This window comes from Channa argus, chromosome 21 (genome assembly GCF_033026475.1).
Source record: "Channa argus isolate prfri chromosome 21, Channa argus male v1.0, whole genome shotgun sequence".
In the NCBI taxonomy this organism is placed as follows: domain Eukaryota; kingdom Metazoa; phylum Chordata; class Actinopteri; order Anabantiformes; family Channidae; genus Channa; species Channa argus.
The window spans coordinates 6312278-6335163 of NC_090217.1; the positions used below are offsets into that span (position 1 = coordinate 6312278).

General features: G+C 40.4%; 1 protein-coding gene across 14 annotated transcripts in view; it reads left to right on the top strand.

The window, feature by feature from the left end:
* The window catches only part of magi2a (membrane associated guanylate kinase, WW and PDZ domain containing 2a), a 187037-nt gene that overhangs the window by 120914 nt on the left and 43237 nt on the right, over positions 1–22886 (top strand). For 12 of the 14 annotated variants that reach the window (XM_067491141.1, XM_067491139.1, XM_067491140.1 and 9 more), the window contains exons 4-8: positions 2714–2929; positions 5372–5582; positions 8483–8562; positions 21402–21459; positions 22613–22734. In XM_067491141.1, coding sequence (XP_067347242.1) covers positions 2714–2929; positions 5372–5582; positions 8483–8562; positions 21402–21459; positions 22613–22734 — 687 coding nt within the window. The other 2 variants (XM_067491138.1, XM_067491132.1) reach the window with 2 other exon arrangements.

Consider the following 22886-nt stretch of genomic DNA (forward strand, 5'->3'; position numbering starts at 1 on the left):
ACATGGGTGGTATTTTCCCCTCCAGGCCTGTTCAGCCTCTGTGGTTATAGAAATCCAGTTAGAGGCATTTCTCAGACATGTGGCAAACTGAGAACATTTGACTGGTGCAATTAGTAACTAAACACTGCACCATTGTTTCTGAATTCATCAAAATCTAACTGTAAAACTGTGGCTTTTATTTATTTATTTTTTTTTGTTAGCTGTGCAATAACTTAAAGCTTTGGTGACTGGGTGTTTTGTACCACTGCACAATGGTAAGAAGCACGGGTTGTCTTACAAGTGTTTCAAACGAGTAGACATATTTTAATGCATTAGCTAATTTTTTTCCTACGTATCCTTGTATTAGCATAAGCCATGTAACCTGAAGGCCACATGTGTGGGAAGTAAGAAAGTTTGATATATGCTGAAATGTTCCTTTAATGTCAGAATCAGTCTGTTAAAGGTGCTTTTACTGTCTATGCAGGCAAATGAAGCCCTCTGTTTTTCTTCCCTTATGAAAAGTATTAAAACCATGGAACAAAATGTAATCACCTTGGCTTTTCATGCTTAGAAAGGGCCTATTTTCTTTTTCTAGTTTTGTGGATTTGTTAATTGAGACTTGTCATGTCTTTTTCTCTGTCGTAAGACAGCATGTAGGAGCGACTAAAACCAGTGTGGATGTCAGATGTGACAGCAGTTCCACCACTTATTCGAACTTCAAAGTTCAGGTTTCTGTGATGCTGCGGGTTGTTTAAGTTCACATGTGGAGAATACTTTCTTCTCAGAGGCAAATCTTCAGCTCGTTAAGGCTCCAGGATTTGTGTCTGTGGTTCGCAGGTTTTAATCCCAACAGTCCCCATAATCTTTTTACAGCTCCTTTGCTCTGTTTTTACTGCAGCCTTCGTGTTTTCCAGGACGTGAATGTAATGTTTCGATTGGCTTTCACAGTACAGAGGGAGACACTAACATTTTTTTTTAATTACTCTGAATATTTTTCGTGTCCCCCTGCAGTTGGAGTTTGTCTCTAATACTCTAGTGCAATAATAATTGCCAGAGATTATTAATCTGTGTGTATCTTCTCATGTCTCATCCTTCTACTGTACCAGGGGCCCTTTAGTGAGTCTAATAGCTAATAGCAAACCTTATATGAACTATTCCAGACCTACACTGTGACTGAAACTGGTTTTCTGCCATGGTAGTAACCACAAAAACCTAAAATTGTTTTTTTTTTATTTTTTATGCATTTGGTGTCCAAACATCGTTATTCAACACCTCGCTCCAGCATCTGTGTGTCAAGCACAAAGACGTCCCATTGTTACATGAAAAGAAAACCCTGTCATGTCTTAGAATTTAAAAAACAGCGGTCCATTGTTGCAGTTATTCCACTTGAGAGGTGCTTGAGAGGTGCACACATTCCTTAGCACAGCAGAGGAAAAAGTAACCTTTTGATTTGTTGGTATTGTTCACCTATAAAAAACACAAACTCCCACTTAACCTCACACAGATTCATTTGCTTTTGTTGTGTGATATCCACTGCCGAGGTTTCTGCTGCTACTGCAGTACAAAGAATGTGAATTGCATTTTGTTTGTTCTAGTCAAAGTATTAAAATAAAACTCTTATATTCTTGAATTCTTTTGTTTTTAATTTCAGGACTTTTTATCATTTTTATACCTTTTGGTCGAAATGCGTCCATAAAACAAAATCTTGACAGTGACTCTTGTAATAAGAAGGGAAAAAAGTGCCTAAATCCCCAAACATGAATTCATGAGGTTTTCATAATGATGGATGGAGACTGTCAGTGGCACTGGGCTGCTGCCAGCAGGCAGACCAAAGGACAGTACAATGTAAAATCAACATCGAAGACTTTAAGTCAGCCAAGTAAAATACTGCATTTCCCTGAGGTGGGTAGTTGGCTCTGACCAGAGACCGAAACTTACAGATTAGTCATACAGTGATTTTGCAGTTTAAGCCAGTCAAACAGTTTGCCCAAAAGATGTGTGCTTGGTCTTGTAACTGATGGAAGAAGTTGGATGAATTCAGCAACAACAACTATCCTCCAGAAATGAGTGAAATGGATTTCGGATAATGTTTTAGTTTGGAAATATTTGTTGCTTTGTTGCAATTCTTCTGGATGCTGTAGCAACATGATGAGCCTCAGCTTGTGTGTTCATGGATGAGCTTGCTTTGACATGGATCTGCAAATCAAGTGCACAGGACACCTCATTGTCCCCGTGGCGGAGGGTGAAGTCACAAACCTCTTTCCATCATTACCTTCTTTTCTTCTCTGTGGACCACTTTTCACTCAAATCCCAATTTTGCCGTGCAGCTTTAAACGCACCTTATGTGCAGTGAATTTAGCTTCAGCCAACCATGCTGATGTGAGGCTCTGCTTGGCCACAGTGGGGCTTTAACTTAAATAAGAATAATAATAGACTAGATGCACTAAAAACTCACTCGAGAGAGCGTTAAATTCCAGACCTAAAGGCTCATGATTCAAACCAAGGTTTAAACAGTTGTGGATCATTTGGGGACTCGTACAGCAGGGGCAATGGTGTGATTCCGAGTCTTTTATCTACATGTTCTACATGTTGAATAGACACATGTAGAAAATATAATATACATATAATAATAGACATGTGTTGTTGGAACAGACATTGCACCCACAAGGAATATATAACATGCTAGAACATAGCATAAAATATGACTTCAGTTTGGTTTGTCTGTCTGTTGTAGATAACTTTTACGGCACCCCGAAGCCTCCGGTCGAGCCTAGCGCTCTGCTGCTGAATGTAACAGACCAGCTGCTGCCGGGCGCCAGACCCAGCTCTGAGGGCAAGAGGAGGCGTAACAAGTCGGTCAGCAACATGGAAAAAGCCAGCATCGAGCCACCTGAGGAGGAGGAAGAGGAGAGGCCTGTTGTCAACGGCAACGGTGTAGCTGTTACCCCAGGTCAGCCCCGATAACGACCGCAACAGAAACACAAGTGTGTCATGCCAGTTGGGTCTGAGGTCACAGTCTGGGTCAGGCTAAACTGCAGGAGTTTCGGTCACAGACACACTCGTCTATGGCCGTGGTTGCCTGGAAACAGAGACGGTAACAGATTGCTTTTACATGGATTTCTTGGATAATTACTTTATGGCAGATTATCGCTTTTTAATTGGTTACACAAATATCTTCATATGCATTTTAATGACATAATATGTTAACTGTAAATTAAAATCCACTCTCACGGTCATTGATTTCCTCGGCAGTCCAGACTGTTTATGATTAAAGCGTTGGTGCCATTGCTCTGTAGAATGTGATTCATTAGGTATCGTTATTAGGCACTGTCTCTTCCCAGACAGCCATAGGGCCTATACATTCTGCTCTCCAATGTAACAGAAGCCTGCGGCCTCTTCAAAAATCAACAAGGACATTTTTAGTAAGTGTTCTCACTTGTGAATCAACCCTGTCCAAGCTATTGCTGTCTGCTCTGTGAGGCTCAAAATAGTCAGAAATGACGTTTAAAATGTTGTGTGCGAGGCCAAACGCTTTTGAGGTTGTTCAAAGACATTTCTTTGTACAGATGTCTGCACTCAGTAACAACACTCAGAATATGGTACAGACAATGACACATCTGAACGTTCCTTTTATTGTTTGGCATTGTAAAAGCATCCAAATATGCACACAAACACCCCTAAATATACACGAACACAGTCCCACACGAACCCGTTTGAATGAATTCCCGTGATCACATGAAAGGACAATTATAAAAGAGGCATTATGAGTTGGATTTTTGTGATTCAAAATCCAAAACCATGCTTGGGTCCTGTGACTTTCTAAGCTGGTTTTATATCCCCAGGACAGCAGAGGCTCTCAAAACACAGCATCAGTCAGAGCAGATAGTTCAAATAGTTCAGTCCTAGTTAGTGCCTACACTTACTTTGTATGAATTAACGTATAGGTAACCAGTTGTCATTTTTGGGGCATTTGCACAGTCTTTAGGTCATTGTAGTGTTCTGGAAAGGTTCGCTTAAAGGATGAGATTTTGGTTTTCCTACCGCAAGGAATTCAGACAAGGTAGGATTTTTAATTTGCAAGGAAAATACAGACACAAAATAATAAGAATAATCTTAGATTTCATTGTGCATCATGTAGAATAATAATGACATTAGTGTTTTATTATAATTTTCTTCACATCCTTTGGTGCCTCACAGAATAAGAAGGAAAAGAAAGGGTTCTCAATTCAAGGTAAAAGAGATTCTGCAAATGTGAAAAGAAAATTTAAGGTGAAAATGTAACAATACATAAACAAACAATCATCTGACCACGAAAAACCAGTAGCAAAAGAAAAGAAAATTCAAAAACAAGAGTAGTTGCTAAAAGTAGGCATTTGGAGGTTATTTCACATTTGTTTTCTTTCACGTTGATTTTACTTTCTCAGTGTTTGGGCTCCCACTTCTGTGGGTCTGTGCATGTGTGAAATTAATAATTGCAAAACTCGTTTCTCTTTTTCTTGTGACCTTAATAAAAGCAAATACTGTATTGTAGAAAGCACTAACTCTTCACTTTGCCACAAACTGAGACGGTGAAATAAATCTTAACAGACTTAATTAAGATTTGGGATGTGCAGTGGTGTTTTAAAGCACATTACGAAAATTAATCAAGCTACTGTTTTTAAACAAACAACATTGTCTAGAAATTAGCTAAAATCCGGAATCATGATGTTAGATGTGGTTTTGGGCTCGTACTCACCATCTTGAGTAGAGCGAGAACATTTTTACTGTATCCAAACCGTAGTTGCAATCAGCGATATTGGATGCTTGATGACTTCAGGCCGTGGGCTGCTCAGTGAGCCACGTTAGGTGTTTAAGTGGGCTGCTGCGCTCAGCTCAGCAGGAGTTTTGTCTCTGTAGATGGACAAACTGTTTGTTGACCCGCAGAGCTGAAGGGGAACCAGCAGAGCTTTGACGGCTGTGCAACTCTTTCCCTCTCAAAGACGATCTCTCAGGCCCCTGCTCTCTCTTCTCCCCCCACCACTCTCCTTCATCCGTCTTTCTTCCACAGGCACCATATTTCACGTTCTAACATATTCAAACACTAATACAGCTCAAACCAGGGCATCACAGCCTGATTCTCTCTCACCGTGTATTGTCTCCTCTACTTTTCTGGTCTTTCTGTCTTGTTAACCTCAATCATTCCTCACTCATTCTTCCATTCACCTTGTTCCTCATCCCTGAGTCACTTCTTCCCCACCTGTTTCTAATCCACATTTTCCTTTTTCTCTATATCTACCCAAAGACTGACTCTCAATCCATCCATTCTCCCATCTTCACCCCCCTTGTCTTTCGCTCTCCTCTCCTCTTCCCTGAGCGATAATGTCCGACTCCTCTTGCACTTTCGTCACCTCAGAGTCGAGCGAAAATGAGGACAAGAGCACAGATGCTTCGGGGGACATCGCTCCGCAGAGCGACCGAGCGGAGGCCACCACCGAGGTGCCCCAAGATGACGGACAGTCCCCAAAGAATGCGGTGCCCAAACCAGAGGAGAATGATGAGCTCGGGCCACTGCCTGACAACTGGGAGATGGCTTACACTGAAAAAGGAGAAGTCTACTTCATAGAGTAAGTGTCCCGCTTACATTTAACACCGGTCATCATAAAATGTGTCATGTCCATGTCATGAAATTCAATAACATCTATGATTTTTAACATGGAGGAAAAAACAAATTAAACTATGTAAAACTAACAAAAAGGAATAAGTCTGCGTATGCTTTTATGTTTGTTGACCTATATTCTGTAAATAACTGGATCTGCCTTCTGCATGGTGTGTTCTCTAACAACCTCAGCGTCTCTCTTTTCTCTTTCCTTCTTTATACGTTCTATCTGTCTTATGACATACAGTGCATTCCCCATAGATGTGGTATGTATTTTAATAACGTGTATTTTTAAAAAGTGAATATTTTAGCCTTACTAGCTGCCACTGCTAACCCTAGGACTAGTATTTGGTAGTCTCACTAATGTGTCTACCTGAACTGACACAGCCTACAGTAAGTAGTGAGGAAGTTCATAAAACAACCCTCACTGAAAAAAATATTAACGTAGCTCTTTTTCACCGGTTTTGACAGACCACTGAGAGAACGTCCCTGCAGAATATAAAACTGTTTGTGAATGTTCATGCAGACATTACCTTTCAAAAAAAAGTTTCTCTTTTACTTTTCTGTTTGTCACCGAAATTTCGCTTAAATTCTTTAATACGTCACCAAGCAAAAGATTTTCACTGACAGCTCTTTTTAAAAACATGTAGCAGGACAACAGCAGCTCAGCACAGAAAAATGTACATTTTAAATGTGCATTCGTATGAAATATAGCAAAATAATAATACGGTAAAATGTGCAGATAACAACATAGTAAGATTACCTGGCTTACCGCAGTGCTGCTGTAGCTCTCTAGCCCTCAGTGGTGATAGTTGTCCCTCCGTGTTCACATCTTTATTGGCTTTAATAGGAGAAATCTAACTGTGTCCAAAACAATGATAATTGCGCGTCCCATCCAGTCAGTCTCTGCTTTCAGCATATCTTACGTACTGATATTTATTAAAGTCAGGTAACCAGGTAAATTACTACGTTATTTCCCTTTTGCACACACATTAACATGCACACACAGACCATAATCGATTCTTGGTGGCATAAATCTCTTACTGTACAGAACTCTATTATGCAAGTTCTAAAGTTTAATTCATTGGCGTTTTTAGCTTTTTAACAGCTGCAGTAAAACTATGGAGGTGAGTTTTCCTTTCATCGGAATAATGAAGCTGTAGTGTGTTTTTGCAGTGGTGTGGAGGGAATTGTACGTTCATGTATGTGGACACAGGTTTAAATAATGTAGCCATAAGGGGAGACTGTTACGTTTGTATTGCTACATTTAATCGTTTTGGTAATTAGGCAAAACGTCTCCACATCCTCGACTGAATCCCAACGCGCTTAAATGAAGCCCAAATTGGTAGATGCTGCACAGCAACGCTATACTAAGAAATGAAACAGTGTTGTCATGCAGCCAGGCACATGTTGCCTCTCTGTGTCTATGGGCCACAGAGGCCTACTTTAATTCCTTCCACTGAAAACAAATCACCACGTCTCCTCCCCCAAACAGAGAAACTTCATGCTCCCACATCCATCAAGCACTTTACACAACTAATGCAGTTAGCCCTCGGAATTTGTGTGTGTTTTTTTTTTCTAGGCGTAAGTGATGCTGTGGCAAAGTGATAGTAGTTGCCAAGAGGATGCTTGCCTTTGATTGGCCTCCATATGAGATCAATTCGTTTATCTACAACCCTTGAAGTGAGGCGGCAGAAGAAAGGAAAAAAAAGAAGGGTGATAGGGGTGGAGGGAAAAGTGATAGCGATTAAAATAGTAACGGTTCGAAAAAGAGAAGGTGAGACGGAGGACAAGAAAGACAGACGAGTAGTAGATTTTTCATACTATAAATAGTGTTAGAAGGCAATGGAGGACAGGAAAGAGGAGGAGGAGAAAGAAATAGGAGAAGGACATGTAAATGGAAAAGAATCAAAACTACTTTTTAAATGCACTTTAATTGGTTCAGTATTTGATGTGGACCCTAATCTCCTACTTCTGCTACATGTGCTCTTAGTTCAAGGGATTTCAGTCTCTCTCCATCTGTCACTTTGGTCCGGACTGAATTGTCTCCATTGCCATGAAATGTTTTACTAACATTTGATGAACTATTCTGAGTTCATTGGTCAAAGACCCAGAGTCAGTATGACCCTACATTTGCCCCATTCTCATTAATGCAATATTGAGGGAATATCCTTCCATCTGACGCAAACGTCGGCTTGCAGCCATGAATGAGCTGAATCAAACACGAGTCTGGAAAGACTTGCATACGTGAAGCAGTAATTCTAGCTGACTGTACATTGTTGTTGTAAATCCCCATCCGCAAATAAGCTGAAAAGAGGGAAGGACGACTTGTTCCTGCATCTCTTTTTTCTTTTTCGAATGAATGCTCTTTCTACACCTGCCCTGCCCTCCCCCTCCCTACTATTCTTCTGACATCATGAAGGGAGGTCATTGTGGCTCCAGGGCCTCAGATGAGCTTTGGGGATGCATCGTCTTTCCCTGGCACATCAGCATATCTGATCTACATCCAGCTCTGTGCCTGAGGCTCTGGATGAATCTGCCCAGCCCACAGCTGTTCCCCTCCATCACCCTCTCTGTCACCCCTCGGTCTTTTTCTGCCCCCTTCCCTCGTCTTTTTCACGATCTGCTAGTGAGGGACAGTAAGCAAATTAAAAGTATTGATTGCTAATTTCTTAACCTAAAGCTTTTTTCCCCGTCTCTCATCACCTTTTCACCAGCAGACACACATCTTTCCTCTCTGAAATGACTACCCTGCTGAATTAAGTATCCAACAACCTCCTTCTCTCTTTCTGCCAAGTCTCCTCTCTCGCGCCATCTATAACACTCCCTCTCACTCCCCCTCACTCTCTCTCTGTCGTCTCTTCACAGCCACAACACCAAGACAACATCGTGGCTGGACCCGAGGCTAGCCAAGAAGGCAAAGCCGCCCGAGGAATGCAAAGAAGATGGTGAGTACTGCGTCTCTGTTTTTTAGTTTTCCTCTTCTTTTGCTCTCTGCTGCTTTTCGAATTGATTTTTTTAATTATACAGGTTGCCCACAGCAAAAAACGTTAATCCTTGATCTGATGAGAAGCACAGTGAGCTTACTTTTATTCAAAAATGTAGTTCATTAAAGGAGCTCTTTCTGATTTTTGTTTAGCATTTAGATTTCTTAGAGGTTATGCAGTGACAGTGTTCATGTGCGTCTCAACCCTGGTCGCTATGGACAGGAAGCCCTGTGATATGTGTCTTTAAAGCCCAGGTCCAGAGAGACTGGAGGTTACAAAGAGTTCTTTATCCTACCGAGAGAGATGCGGACCCACCCACACACACACACACACACACACACACACACACAGACACACACACACGACAAATACTAAAAAGAAAGGAGAGGGATGAATATCAATGCTGGCGAGCATTTAGAGACGAACTTACATATACACGAGTGTGTCATCTATCTCTTTCAGCCTCATCCTGCCTCCCAACCTCCACTTTTGTCTTTTCTGTATGTGTGACACCCAGAAGGGATTTATCAGCTAAGTTCTGGACACGGAAGCAGTAGAGCTGGGTAGAAGGACTATAGTTTGAAATAAACCGACATAACGGAAGAGAAAAGACTGTGTCTGTTTTGTGATTTTTGCTATTGGATTTGTTTGTGTGCATATTGATGCCAACACAAGAATAAGGTGTGTGGACAGAAGGACAGACAAATGGGTGAAATGGCGTTTTGAGCAGCTTCGCAAAGGAGCTAAGAAGACAGTAATGAGTAGGGCCACAAATAAGGCTGTTTTTATGATCACTTCGTCTGTTAGCGCTGTTTTTGCTACGGTTCTGCAACCTAAACACCCACAAGTTATAGATCGTATGTCCCTCTGATGCGACCTGACATACAGCACCTATGGCTGCAGGTGAACCAGACCATCTTCTTCTTCATGGTTACTTAAGTCCATGTAAATGCACTGAATGTCTACAGTTAAAAGTAACACCTTTCAGTTTAATTATGCTAATAATCCTAAATTCAAATTATAATTAAGTTTATTTTTCTAATTGATAGTTCTATTTAAGATCTAACTTATTAAAATACTCTTTGCATTACATGTAGTTGCCTTAGGTTTAACAGTGGGTTTTAGGACATCTAGCGAAATGGGGCCCTGGACCGAAGCCGATGCCATTTAGTTGGTTTTGGCATGGAAAAGTCTGGGAACCTCTGAAGTAGAGGATTAAGTGGCTTTTTCTGTTGTAACTGAATGTCCAACATATAGGCAGCTTTAGACAGTTTACTTGAAAATATAATAAAATTGGCAAAAACAGATTTTCTAACATGAACAAAACGAAACATACTCCTATTAAAACATTTATACGGTGTGTGGTGGCATTAAACATTGGGTGATTAGTTCTTGATAGCTTTTCTTTTCTAATTCTGTGTGTTGATGTCCAAATTGCCAGAGAATCCCAGAGGACTTCTTGTGAAATATCTAATCACAGTACATTTCTTACTAATCAGTAAGTACAATACTTGCTCATGTTGTTCAGTATGTACAACCCCAATTCCGAAAAAGATGGTAAGATCTAAAATGTAAATAAAAACAGAACTCAATGATTTGCAAATCTCATCAACTCATATTTTAATTCACAATAGAACACCACAACATATCAGATGTGGAAACTGAGACATTTTACCATTTCATAAAAAATATTAGCAAATTTTGTATTTGATGGCATCAGGGAGGGGGGTTAGAGAACACAGCAGTGTTTCTGGGTCTTGTTCAAATATGGCTTCTTCGATGCAGGACACAGCTTTAACTTACATTTGTGGACAGCACAGTGAACTGTGTTGACAGACAGTGATTTCTGGAAGTGTCCCTGAGCCCATGCAGTGATGTCCAGTACAGAATCCTGCTTGTTTTTAATGCAGTCTTTCATCCAGTTTTGACCTTCAGCCTTGTACCTTGCGCACAGAAATTCCTCCTGGCTCTCTAAATCTTTTGATGATATTATTTACTGTAGATGGTGGGATCTTCAACATCGTCGTAATTTTACCCTAAGGAACATTTTCTGACATTTTCTGCCACAGTTTGTCGCAGTATAGCGAACCTCTGCCTCTTTACATTTGAGAGGCTCTGCCTCATGTTACTGACCTGTTGCCATTTAACTCATTAGTCGTCAATTGCTCCTCCATTTGCTTTTGATTTGCAATAACTATTTTTCGAGCCTTTTGTTGCCTCTGTTCCAACTATTTTTGAGGTGTGTTGCTGCCTTCAAATTCAAAATGAGTAAATATTATCTTTGAAATTGTGAAAATTTCTCAGTTTCAACATCTGTTATGTTGTTTATGTTCTATTGTGAGTAAAATATGGGTTGATGAGATTTGCAAAATGTATTTATTCACAACTTTTTTGGAATTGAGGTTCTACCTGTCTGTTGATGTCTTAAATATCTGTGTGATTGTTGGATAAAACAGTAAATATGATTAGGATGTTTGGCCTTTTCAGGTTTAAAAAAATAAGTATGTTTCCACTATATCAGCACAGTGTAAGCAGTAATATCAAACGACTGCTGCTCACACCAAGCATCCACAACCTGTTGGCACCAGACACTCCTGAGAGCTGAGCTCAGTTAGGAAGAGAAATGCTGCCTCTGTAAATTTGGTATTGATTGGTGCAGAAGGTGTGTTTGTGTGTGTGTGTGTGTGTGTGTGTGTCTGAACCTCAGCCTTGCTCTGATAAGCACTAACAGGATCGCAGGGTGGAGTCTGTGAGCTGTGACGGAACAACAGGCTGATAGCAGGATGAAGAGGAGTGTTGTATTAAGGGGACTCTAAGCATGTAGGGAGACACTCAGCAAAATGTAGATCCTGCACCTAAGTAACTGTGGCAGTATGACATCTTTGCTTACAGGTTCTTTAATACATTTTATTTGAATTTTCCTTACAATATGTACATCAAAATCATTGGTTTGGTTTCAGCTCACGGTAGGTTTTGGGTGTAAAATCTTAACTCCAGCTGTCAGACGAACGTGGTGTAAAATATTTCCCCTCGACATATGGAGTATAATAAACTGGAAATACACAAGCAGAGTATCTTAAGAGAGCAACGCTCTCTGGTAAATACTCTCACCACTAGTGAAGACAATTTGTTTCCTCCTATGTGTAAAGACAGTTGCAACACATTTAACCAGATTCTGTCAAAATATCCAGAAAAATGCGTGTTGGGTTTAGCCCACTCTTTCCTGTGTGTTTAAAGAGCGAACGCTCTGGTGAAGACTAAGCAGTTAACATCACAGGCGCCTTGTTGTTACATAAGTCCGTCTTTCTCTTTCTCTCCGCCTCTATCTTTCTCACCTCCTTTCTCTACTTCCGTCTCCATCTTTGTCCCTCTCCCTCCCTCCTGTCCTCTTGTATGCTCTTTTTGTTTTGGAAGACACAAAAAGAACTAGGACAGGCTCTTTACAGAACCTCGCTGTTTGCTTTAATCCCCCCCACTCTCGCCCTCTAGAAGTTGGTTGTTGCTTTTTATTTTTTCCCTCCTGCTCTGCCAAATATTTGTTGGCTGGGTAAAAAGAAAATTGAGCAGGTCCCGCTGTTGTCTCACTTGATTCTTTACTTATTCAGCCTGTTTTCCACCTCAGGTACGCTAACGCAGGTAACGAGAATCCCCCTGACAAGTGAATTAAAGCCAGACAAAAGTGTAAGATGTTGTTCCTCACTATTTCAGCATGTTTCATCAGATGACAGTGTCTTATCTGCAGAAGTTAAGCGCATACAATAGTGAATCTACAGTATATGAGTGTAGACAGATAGAGGGACTATAACTTTGGAAGGATTTTAATCCCGTTTGTGTATCCCTGCAGACGGCATTCATGTGAATACAGAGCAACAAACGCAGACGCGTAATTACATTTGGGTCATGTGAGGAGCTTCATGGGCAACTCTTTGCACTTATTATTGTCGCTCAGTGGCTACAACTGGGCTCCTTTCTTGTCCTTTTCCCAGGGGAAGAGCAGGGCTGGTGTGTTACTAGCTCGTCTTCTCTTTTCTCACGTCTGCAGCTAAAAACAGCTGGAGTGTGTTTGTGTGTGTGTGTGTGTGTGTGTGTGTGTGTGCGTGCGCTTCTTTCTCCATTACTTCATCAGCTAAGTCCAGGTAGATGCTACAGTGCGAGGTGTAACTTCTTCACCTTGGGATGTCATCTCTTCTGTTCACTGTGCTGTGTTCTTAGCCAGCTCACCTTAGAGATACTAGATCTTGTGATTTTTGCAGGATGCAAGAAGTTTTTCTTCTCTTTTCACTGTGGGTACAGTCCCACAGGTGACTTATTATCGACGAAGAGACACAGCGCCCTTCTTCACCTTGAGACTCCTGCAGCGGTCGGGAGCGGTGTAGTGAGGAGGGGCAGGTGTAGCTGTCGTCGACATGATTGATGGGTGTATTTTGAGAACATCCCCAGCAGAGCATGCCTGAGGCCTGGAGATTGGAAGCAGCATTTAAAAGACTTTGTGTGGCAGGTGTGTACATGTGCGGTGTGTGCATGCTGAATTTGCTGTCAGTGAGACGTAATGTCAGCCTCAGTGTATTTTTTTTTTTTTTTTACGGCACCCAAGCTAACTGACATACTAAGCAGAGCTTGACAGTAAATGAAAATAGTCTTGATATTGGAATCTTTATCTTTCACTATATTGTGGCTGTGCAGGATACATCTGGTGATCTTTTATACATTTTTTTAATACATGTTTTCTTTTTGTCAACAATCCCATAAAACATTGTGGTAAGTTCATGCATCCCAAGCCAGATAAAACACACTATGCCACAGCACTGTGCTGCTGTCCGAACACTTTAAAACCCACAAACGGCACATTTCACCTGCTGTTAGCTTCCTTCTCTACAATGAACTTGGGTGTTGTTTATTTTGAATTAGTCCCACACACACACACTCACTCCAGCTGCCAGAATGACTTATTTTAGCACTGAATCTGTATCAATCCCCAAGCAAGTAGTTAAGCAAATATTTAGATTTCTGAGGCTGAAAATGACTCGAAAATTACTTATCACTAATCAAATAACTAGCAAATGGTTTCATTCGTAATAAAAAATATGGTACAAACATTTGGGTTCTTGATAGAAGAACATTTGTAGTAGCTGAATGTGCGTTTTTATTCTGATAGGTTTATGGTTAAGTTTGCATCCTCTTACACTGAAATGGCATATACATGTAAATGTAATCCTACACCTAAAATAATAACAATATACATTCAGCTAGTACTGTACGAATGTTCTTTATGATTTGAAGTAACAAATATTGAGGATTCCTGATAAAGAAATATGTGTAGTAGTTAAATATGCATTAAATATTATGTTCATGAAAAAAAACCACCAAATCAAATTTTTTTGCGGTTTCAAATGAAGAGAATTCAAACTTTTTCACCCAGCTGTACTTGCATGATACAAGATGGACACGATATCCCACCTTTGCCACTAAGTGCATCTCTATCAGCTTAATTAAGTGCACTATTAGATGTTAGCGGCTGAGTATGGCTTTGTTTCAAAATGTTGCCAAAAAATCTCACATTGTCTAATCCTATTATTGCACTGCTGGTTCAACTCATATAGTTTTTTTGATTGTTTTATTTACATTTTAATTACATTTTATTTGTCTTTGGACTGTAATTGAGTTAGAAATCAGTTGAATTTAATTAACCTTAATACATAATTTTATCTAGTCAATCCTGTAGACGATTATAAAACAAGCCACTTTACATACAGCTATTCTTTTTAGAGCCAAACAAAATGCATTCTCCGCTCCACTCTTGACCCCACAGGGACAAGGAGACGTTCTAGCACAAGCACAGTAGAAGAGGAGAAATCTGTGTTTCTACAGTGAGTGTTATTTTTTTTTTTTTTATTTCCACAAAGACCTAGTCAAATAAACAAGAACTTTGGAGGCAAATGAGAAGCGAATATGTGCCAGGTCACAGATCAGTACGTCTGTTCCTGTCCCTGTAATGTCCTGATAAGCTAGAAGCTTGGAAATGCCCCCCCACCCCCATTTTATTCCAGCGCTTAACTATTGTCTGCTCAGTCAGAGCAGACACCAGTGGGACTTTGCAGTAGAGGGAATATAAGGACGTGGACTTCTCCACACGGCACAGGTGCAGCGAATAGCAAAACAAGTTGGGGAGAAACAGTAGCTCATGGAAATGGAGCATAATACTCCAGAGGACAGCACTGTTGCCAGTGAGTGACGCGGTTAACTGATTTGTTGTCAAAGCTCTGGCTGTTGTATTGACTTTTCGTGTCACAGTGGAGATGTATTGGTCTGTTAATCATCTTCTAAAAGACTTAAATTAACAATCTTTTCCCAGTGGGAAAAGTCTGTTGTCTGTTGGCCTGTGATGTAAAAATATAACTTTAAATCTAAGCTCATCATCAGTCTAAGTCAAACCCTGTCCCCACTTGTGCAGCTTTATCATATTCGTAACAGGCTGAGCCACGTTGTCTATTCACAGCCATCTATTAGTATGACTGAGCTTGGTTTATTCTCCTCAGGGATGCTCACAGTATCATGTGAAGTATTAAGTTGCTGTAACAGCTATTTTGCGATGTGGTTATCAAGTCTAACCAGTTTCAGTGTTTATATTGATGCTGAAGATGACTTCTTCAGCACTCTCAAGCCCGTGAAAATATCATGGGTGACTCACGATCCATAATTCATTTCTATGTTATAGGTGGTTTCAGAGAAAATATAAAAGGAACAGCATCAAGCACTTTGTTGCGTTACAGTAAGGGTTGTTAGATCGATGAGTAGGTTACCTGAGGTTCCCACCACTCCAATCTCTGCTGATCTTCACAGTGTACCTGGAACCCCGGATAATTTCAACACAAACGCCAAAAAGGATTTTTTTCTGCAAACGCCACTTTTTATCACTTTGTACATGGTGGCAATTTAATTCTCAGGTGGTCCGGATGTTTTAATGTTCGGTCGGGCAAGCTGGCTCTGTCCCTGCTACTGATGGCGTGTAGTGTTTCAAACTAAGTGAGTTCTGTTTGCTTCACCATGGCAGCTCAATAGTAAAAGAGCTAAATATGACAAATAATAAACTCAAGACATCTAACTAAATACACCAGAACCGCTCTTCCAATCAATGCTGATATAATTTTGTGTTTGATTCTTTTCTGTCTTTAAATCAGCCTCTCATGAAGATGTTGGATTTCAGGAAGAGAAAAAGCCAATAGCCACTGCAGGATTGTCATTCTGTATTTCATTGTTTTAATTTTATCTCTTTGATATCAGCCTCTCTCTCCACAGCTGTGTCAAACTTAACATTTCACAATTCCTCTGTATTATGAAATGTTTGTTTTGCAGCACGACATTTATTGTACATCAATGCATTTGTCACTGAAGTAAGCACTGACAGAAGTCATTCATCAGAAATGCATCTATAAAACAAGTTATTTCTAGCATTTCTGTGATATTTCGAGGTGCTGGATGAAGGGTTAAGCCTCCACAGCAAGTTAACCAACATTACTGTGTTCTACAAATATGTGGCACCTTGATCAATAAGACATGAAAACAGCAGGCCAGCAACATGAAATCAGGTTGTATTTGCTCATCACACGAAAACATGAAAAAGGACAATTATTGTTTGATTTTTTTTTTCCCCAATAGACAGTGTGACTTTTAAACGGTTAGAACTCATGAAATCTCTGTGCACTGTGCTTCTCTCTCTCTCACGCTTGTCTCTTTTACATCTAGAAGTTGAGTTATGCCCAGACACCATCTAAGAATTCAGCCTCACTTAAGGTCATTTCATGTTATGGGTCATCAAAATCATTGTTAAATATATATATCTGTGAGTTCAATGACATTTCAGAAAGGAAACTCAGATAATGAAGGCCAGTATTGTAACATTGTCACTGGTTCTTTGTCTGTGGTGGCATTTCAGAGCCTTAGCACAGAGCCTTTGATTGTACTTAAAAAGAATATTGTATGGGATCAGCAGTTTCTCGAACCTTCCCCACAACAAAAGCAAATTAAACTACAGTTAATTACGTTCAGGTTGCACATATTTATATTTGTTCTGATTGTGCTTCCATTTCTACATCCTCGGGTCATAGTGTTGTGTATTTTATGCTCCAATTGACCAGAAGAAACTTTAATTAATCAGTTTGAGGGACATTTTTCACGGTAACCACGCTGCTATAATGTGTGTTGCATTCAAAGGTGGCATGATAAATGAAGCCCAGTACAGTGCAGTATCCAGCAGGAAGGGCCTTTCATTTTTGGCGACAACTAAAAGCTCAAGGCACTGAATATGATTTAGTTTGCTCCTTAAAAGACAGAAGAAACGAAAGAATGGAGAAGAGAAACGGTACACAGGTAAATCCCTGCAGTGTCTGAGGGCTGTGTGGTTTGCCTCCCTGTTTCCAACACCGAATTATAAAAAGCTTGTGAGCATCAATAGTTCACTCCACAAAATACTTATTTTCTGCAAGCCTTCATATGAGAACGTGAGATGAGATGATACCTTAAGAAAGCCAAAGTAAAAGAAGAAGTGGAAGAAAGGTGAGGCAGGAGGCGAGAGAGAGAAAATATAGGAAAGAAGCCAGGATGCCTCCTGCTGGTGGTAAGTGGCCCTCCACCTGTGACTGCCGGATGAATCTTGCAGCATGACTAGAGGTCGCAAACATTTTCCCACTCGCTTCAGGGCTTCATCATACTGTACGAGCTTCTACCTGACAATTTCACACCGGTTTGACATTTCCTTCGAGGATGCATGCAGCATAGCAGTGATAAGCAGTGCCAGCTTTATACACACACACACACACACACACACACACACACACACACACACACACACACAAACTAGCTCTCCCTTGTCCCGAGGAGTTAGCACTCCATTGCAGGCTGCTGACAGAGAGGTTATAGACGGCACTCAGTGGAGCCAGACAAAAGAGCGAGCAAAGAGACAATCCTCCTACGTTCAGCATTTATCAACACGCTGCTCAGTAAAAGTAACAGCATTTCTGTGTGTGTGTGTGTGTGTGCGCGCGTGCGTGCGTGTGCGTGTGTGCACACAGGCAGATGCTGGTCCCCACCTTGCAAACGGTGAATAGTGATTAACTGGTTTAAGATTCTCTTGAAAATTAGAGCTGATAAAAATAAACGTGTGTGTGTGTGTGTTTGTGCTGTAGCCATGACAGGAATTTGCCTCAAAGCAAGTCTGTGCAGAATGTGCTGAAGAGCAGCTACTGTTCCCACAGGAGAGAAACCATAAAGTCAGTGATATCTATTACACGTTAACATTAGGTAACATTAGTCCTGTACGAGCTTCACAGTTTCTGAATTCAAAAGATGATCGTAGTTTAGCAAAGATTTAAAGCCACAATATGCCAACTTCAACTCGCACTGGCATGAGACTTGAAATCAATCTAGCCTGATCTGCCCAGTCCTCTCTCTCCTTGCTCTGCTACAACGTGCTCTTCTACCTTCTGCTATTCAAGTCCTACAACCTTAATGCCCGTATGGGTGATTTGTTCCTGCCCGTTCTTATGATCAGAGGAACCATTCGTTGAAATAGTGCCAACCATCCATGGAGGCAGGTCGGTACTTAAATTGCACTTATTAGGCACCAGGCTCAAAAATAGCTGATGTTTTTCTTAAAACGGCACCAAATTCGCATTTGTGCGTCACAAATGCTGGATTAAATCTGAGTAAGATTAGTGTTAAGGTTACGCCCAAAGACATCAGGCTTAGATTAAAGTTAAATATGTACTCAGGATATCTTTCACATCCCGGAGGAGGACTGACCCAGATTGACACCACTTATTGGACGGCACATTTAAGTGTAACATTTTAAAGACCTTGCACTCTCCTGATTGAAAAGTTGTATTGAAACACATTAACCAAATGTTTATTACTAATTAGTATGCCGGTACTACTACATTTATGCAGTATTTTAGCCTTAACTATTATCCGTCTGTCTCTTGTTGCACAACAAGTGGCTGCTATTTGTTCAAAAACCTATGTGCAGCTGTTAGGGCCAGGACACAATTAGCTTAGCTTAGCTGTAAGACTGGAAGCAGGGAAAAGCAGAAAGCCAGGGTTTGTCCAAAGATGAAGAATAAGCCTATCAGATGCTATAAAGCTCATTAATTAAAGTGTTTGGAGGTGCTGGTAGATATATTTTTTAACTCTGGAGAGAGCCCTGCTTGCTGTTTTTGCCTTGCTTCCACTCATTTGCTGAGCTAAGCGGATCCTGGCTCTAGCTCCATACTGAAGAAATAGGCGTGAGCGCGATATCGATCTTCTCATCATCTAACTCTGGCCAAAAAACATAAATCACAATTACTCAAAATGTTTAACTATTTATTTAATTAATGAGAAAATAAACAATTTCATTCTATATATAATCAGTCACAGAGCCACAGTTTTAAACATTTCACTTTGCAGTTTTTCCCTCCTCATGAAGTTGACTAACCCTTCTTAACATCATCTTTTGCCTTATTTGTGTTGCAGTGATGTGTGTTTAATTAGTTGAGTACAATATAATCAATTTATGGAAAGTCTGGCTAAACAAAACTACAAAATTAATATCCAGTTTGTAATAGATAGTATGTTATCAGTGTTTTTAGAGATTGGCCTTTTTTTCTTTATAATAGAAACATTTCATTACTGCTGTTATAGTTGACAGCTCTTTGATCTCCTCTATTTGTGTCTCTGTGCATATGCAAACCTATAGGGTGTGTGTGCACATGTAGAGTTAGTGACATTATACATGTGCAATCGCGTGTGACACGGGGGAAAGGTGAGAACATGAAACTCTCTCGTTTCTATTTAATGAGTGGAGATAGGGCTAAGGAATGTTGCAGCATTCACAGGACTTATTCCCATGGGGTGTGTGTGTGTGTGTGTGTGTGTGTGTGTGGTGAGTAAGGAGTTTAGTAGATGTGTAGGCAACTAAATCGGGCGTCCTACTGAAAGTTTAATAATTGTTTTGAGGGGATGGGGGCAGGGGTTCAGAGAAGCATATGGCAAATGCATGAGCACTGCACCAGCATTGTTTGATATTTCGGCTCCGTGTGGGGGGATTAGGAGGGACGGGAGTAGACCCAGCACTCGCTTGAGTCTGTAAACTAGGCCAGGAAGTAATACAAAACATATGCAATGACCATACAGATTAGTATCCTTTGCGTGCAGCCCTTGATATGTGCTGATCTCCAGGAGTTGCTCTAGCTCACACCCTGGTTGCTTCCTTTTTTAAAGCATTTTTTTCACTTTCCTTATCACTGCACTCCTCCTGCTTAACTTTGCCTTCTCACAAATCAAAGCTTGTGTGATTCTGAACTGAGCTGCACTGGAACACACTGTCCCTGCTCCGTGGGACATTCAGTTCAGACTCTCACACTACGGTATCTAGTCGGTTTTCAGTGATCATGCTGCTATGTTAAAACAAAAGACATATGCTTACGCTGCAAATTGCTTGTATTCTGAGAAGCAAGCAAAGAACTGGACATGTTTTTTGGGAGCTGTGTTGTGTCAGTGAGTTGTGGACAGAGCAAACAGGGGACGGCAACTTTGAAAATCCAGTCCAGTGTGACTGATGACTGTCAGGGGTTTGGAGGAAAAAACGCTTTGATCACTAGGAACAAAAGAAACCTTTTCTATAGTACAGTCAACATACAGCACAGACACACTGAAAATGCACATAACTCTACCTTCTTACTAAACAGTAACAATGGCAGAGCCACTTCAAAAATAGCGACTTCAAAGTCAACATTTGCTGTATCTGACTGGGCATTTCTTTTTTTTTCTTTTTTTTATCCATGATAGATGTTCCCTGACTGTCTCTTTTAGCACCGTCACATGGTCTTTATTTAAAGTACAGTTCACCCTCCCAACATATTCCTGACAGTCCTACGCATTAATGTTGTCAAGGCCACAGAAAATATGAACCTGGTGTTATAGATAAGACATGGCCCCTTTAAAGTCTTTACAGTCAGCTTCTTATAATTTTGCAGAATCCCCAACCAGTATTTAAATTAAAATTAAAAACAAGGAAACTTTTTTTTTTTTTTAATTCTAGTTTGTTGTAAGTTGAAGCAGTTTGTTTTAGTAAATGGAAATGTCATCGTCCCTTTGAGAAGCAATTGTTGAAGCATTGAGAATCCTATTTTAACATGTGTCATTCAAGTTTTTCTCACAGCAGCCGTGATGTTTGATAATCTGTAAGTGCATTCAATCTTCACATAAAGTCAGTTCCCAGCACCAAATACTGTGAAGGTTCAACACGCTGAGGGTTTGCTTGTTTGAGTCCAAGCTGTTAATCTATGCAGAGCTCACATCAAAACACAATATTTACAACATGGAGCAGATGCGAGGCATGAATATTTTTACTGATATAAATTCAGCTACTTGACATATCAGTTTTCTGTGTTATTTTGCAACTTGGTTTTAAGCAGAGATTTAAAAAGCCAGTGGACTTTTTAAATCAACCATGTGAGAAAACACATAATTATGTTTATAACTCGTGTCTAGTCGCCATAAATTTTTTATAAAAGATAAGATTTTAGAAACACATCACAAGCCTGAACACACAGCCCGCTGGGAAAAAAACAACTATTTCTACAGTTAATGGGTTATTGCATGCTACCTGCAAAGATACACGGCGTCATTTTACTGTCTGTAAATTAATTCTGTACAAAAAATGTTTTCATGTTAGATCAATATGCTGCTGCCAGGTCATTGAATAAACAAGCCCTTCATTACTGTTGTCTCACTGCTGTTGCTTTTCTTTTTTCTTTTTTTTTCAGAGCTTCCATACGGCTGGGAGAAAATCGATGACCCCATTTACGGCAGCTACTATGTCGAGTAAGTCGGGTACATCTTTAATATGTAATGACTTGCTTTTGATTTTCAATGTAGCCCGCCGGTGCTGCATTAATCATATTTATTAGGAGCAGTCTGCCGCTGCAGCCAGGAAGCAGTGGCTCCCTTTGTCTGCTTGCTGACAGCTTGCTGTTTGTTTGCAGGGGGAAGTTTATTTGTCTGCATGTGCTTATCCATATTTCTGTGTTATCCCTCTTGCTGAAGCGCTTGTGGCGCATCTATGTGTAGAGTAGCTCATGAACAGAAGTCAGTGTTTCGCCACATTCTATATCTATACAGTATGTGTGCCTACATAGTAACGGCTGCAGCAGCCTGTCCTTTTCCATTAAACCGCATGTCCCCTCATACTCAGAGGTGTCATTTCTTTGGCTTGGTACTCTCCACTCTGGGGTGTAGGGACAGAGCTCTATTTTTAGACAGGCAGGGGGAGTCGTTTGGCTCGACTTTGCTTAAGAATGACACTTGACTACACATTGCTTTATATACCGCACTCCCCTCTTGAGATGCTCTCATTGTGCTGCTTTGTCATCGTGCAGATCTCATGAAACAATTTGCCAGACCTTTAAATTATGTAACTATGTAAAAAAAAACAAAAAAACAAAAAAAAAACTATACTGTCAAGCTGTTTTGTAATTAGCACTGTGATACTGGGGTGCTCATGAAAAGATAAGGAAAGTGTGTGCTAGTGCGTAATACTGTCTCAAAGAGTGAGAGGAAGTATCTAATGATGACTAATTATTTCACACTGGCAAATTACAGCATTTGTAGTCATTGACTATCTTCCCCCTTCCAAACTAAATTAAGGACAACGTGGGACGTTAAAGGAAATCACTGTTTTATGTGCAAATTTCCTCCAAGTGACTGATTCACATAATTCCAGATTATAAGGTGGAAGAAAAGCTCCAAATCAGTCATTTGTTAATTTTTAACTTGGCAAAGCCATTCTGCAGCTCTGTTACATAATCTGGGGATCGGCCATTTAATTAATCATCATAGCAATAGCTGTTGTAGTGCCAGCGTTTTTAGATCTGATCTTCGCCAAGACAGTGAACTAAGTGAAGAGCAGCATGTCAGTGTGAAATATGAAAGCTCCTTAGATATTTATTTATTCGCTTATTTATTTTTATCTTCATAGTCATATAAACAGAAGGACCCAGTTTGAGAACCCAGTCCTGGAGGCAAAGAGACGACTCCAGCAGCAGCAGCAGATGCAAAGCCAGGGTCTGTCCTCACTGCCCCTTCCTACCATCTACAGAGGTAAGACGGGCATATTTCTTATTATTGGGGTATTTATTATTGTTATGAAATTCTTTAGGATTTAGAGAGTATTCTTACTCTTAGAGTATCACAGAGATGACATATTTCTGTAGGCCAGCCTGGTTCTCCCTGGATTTCCCTGGTTTCTTCGA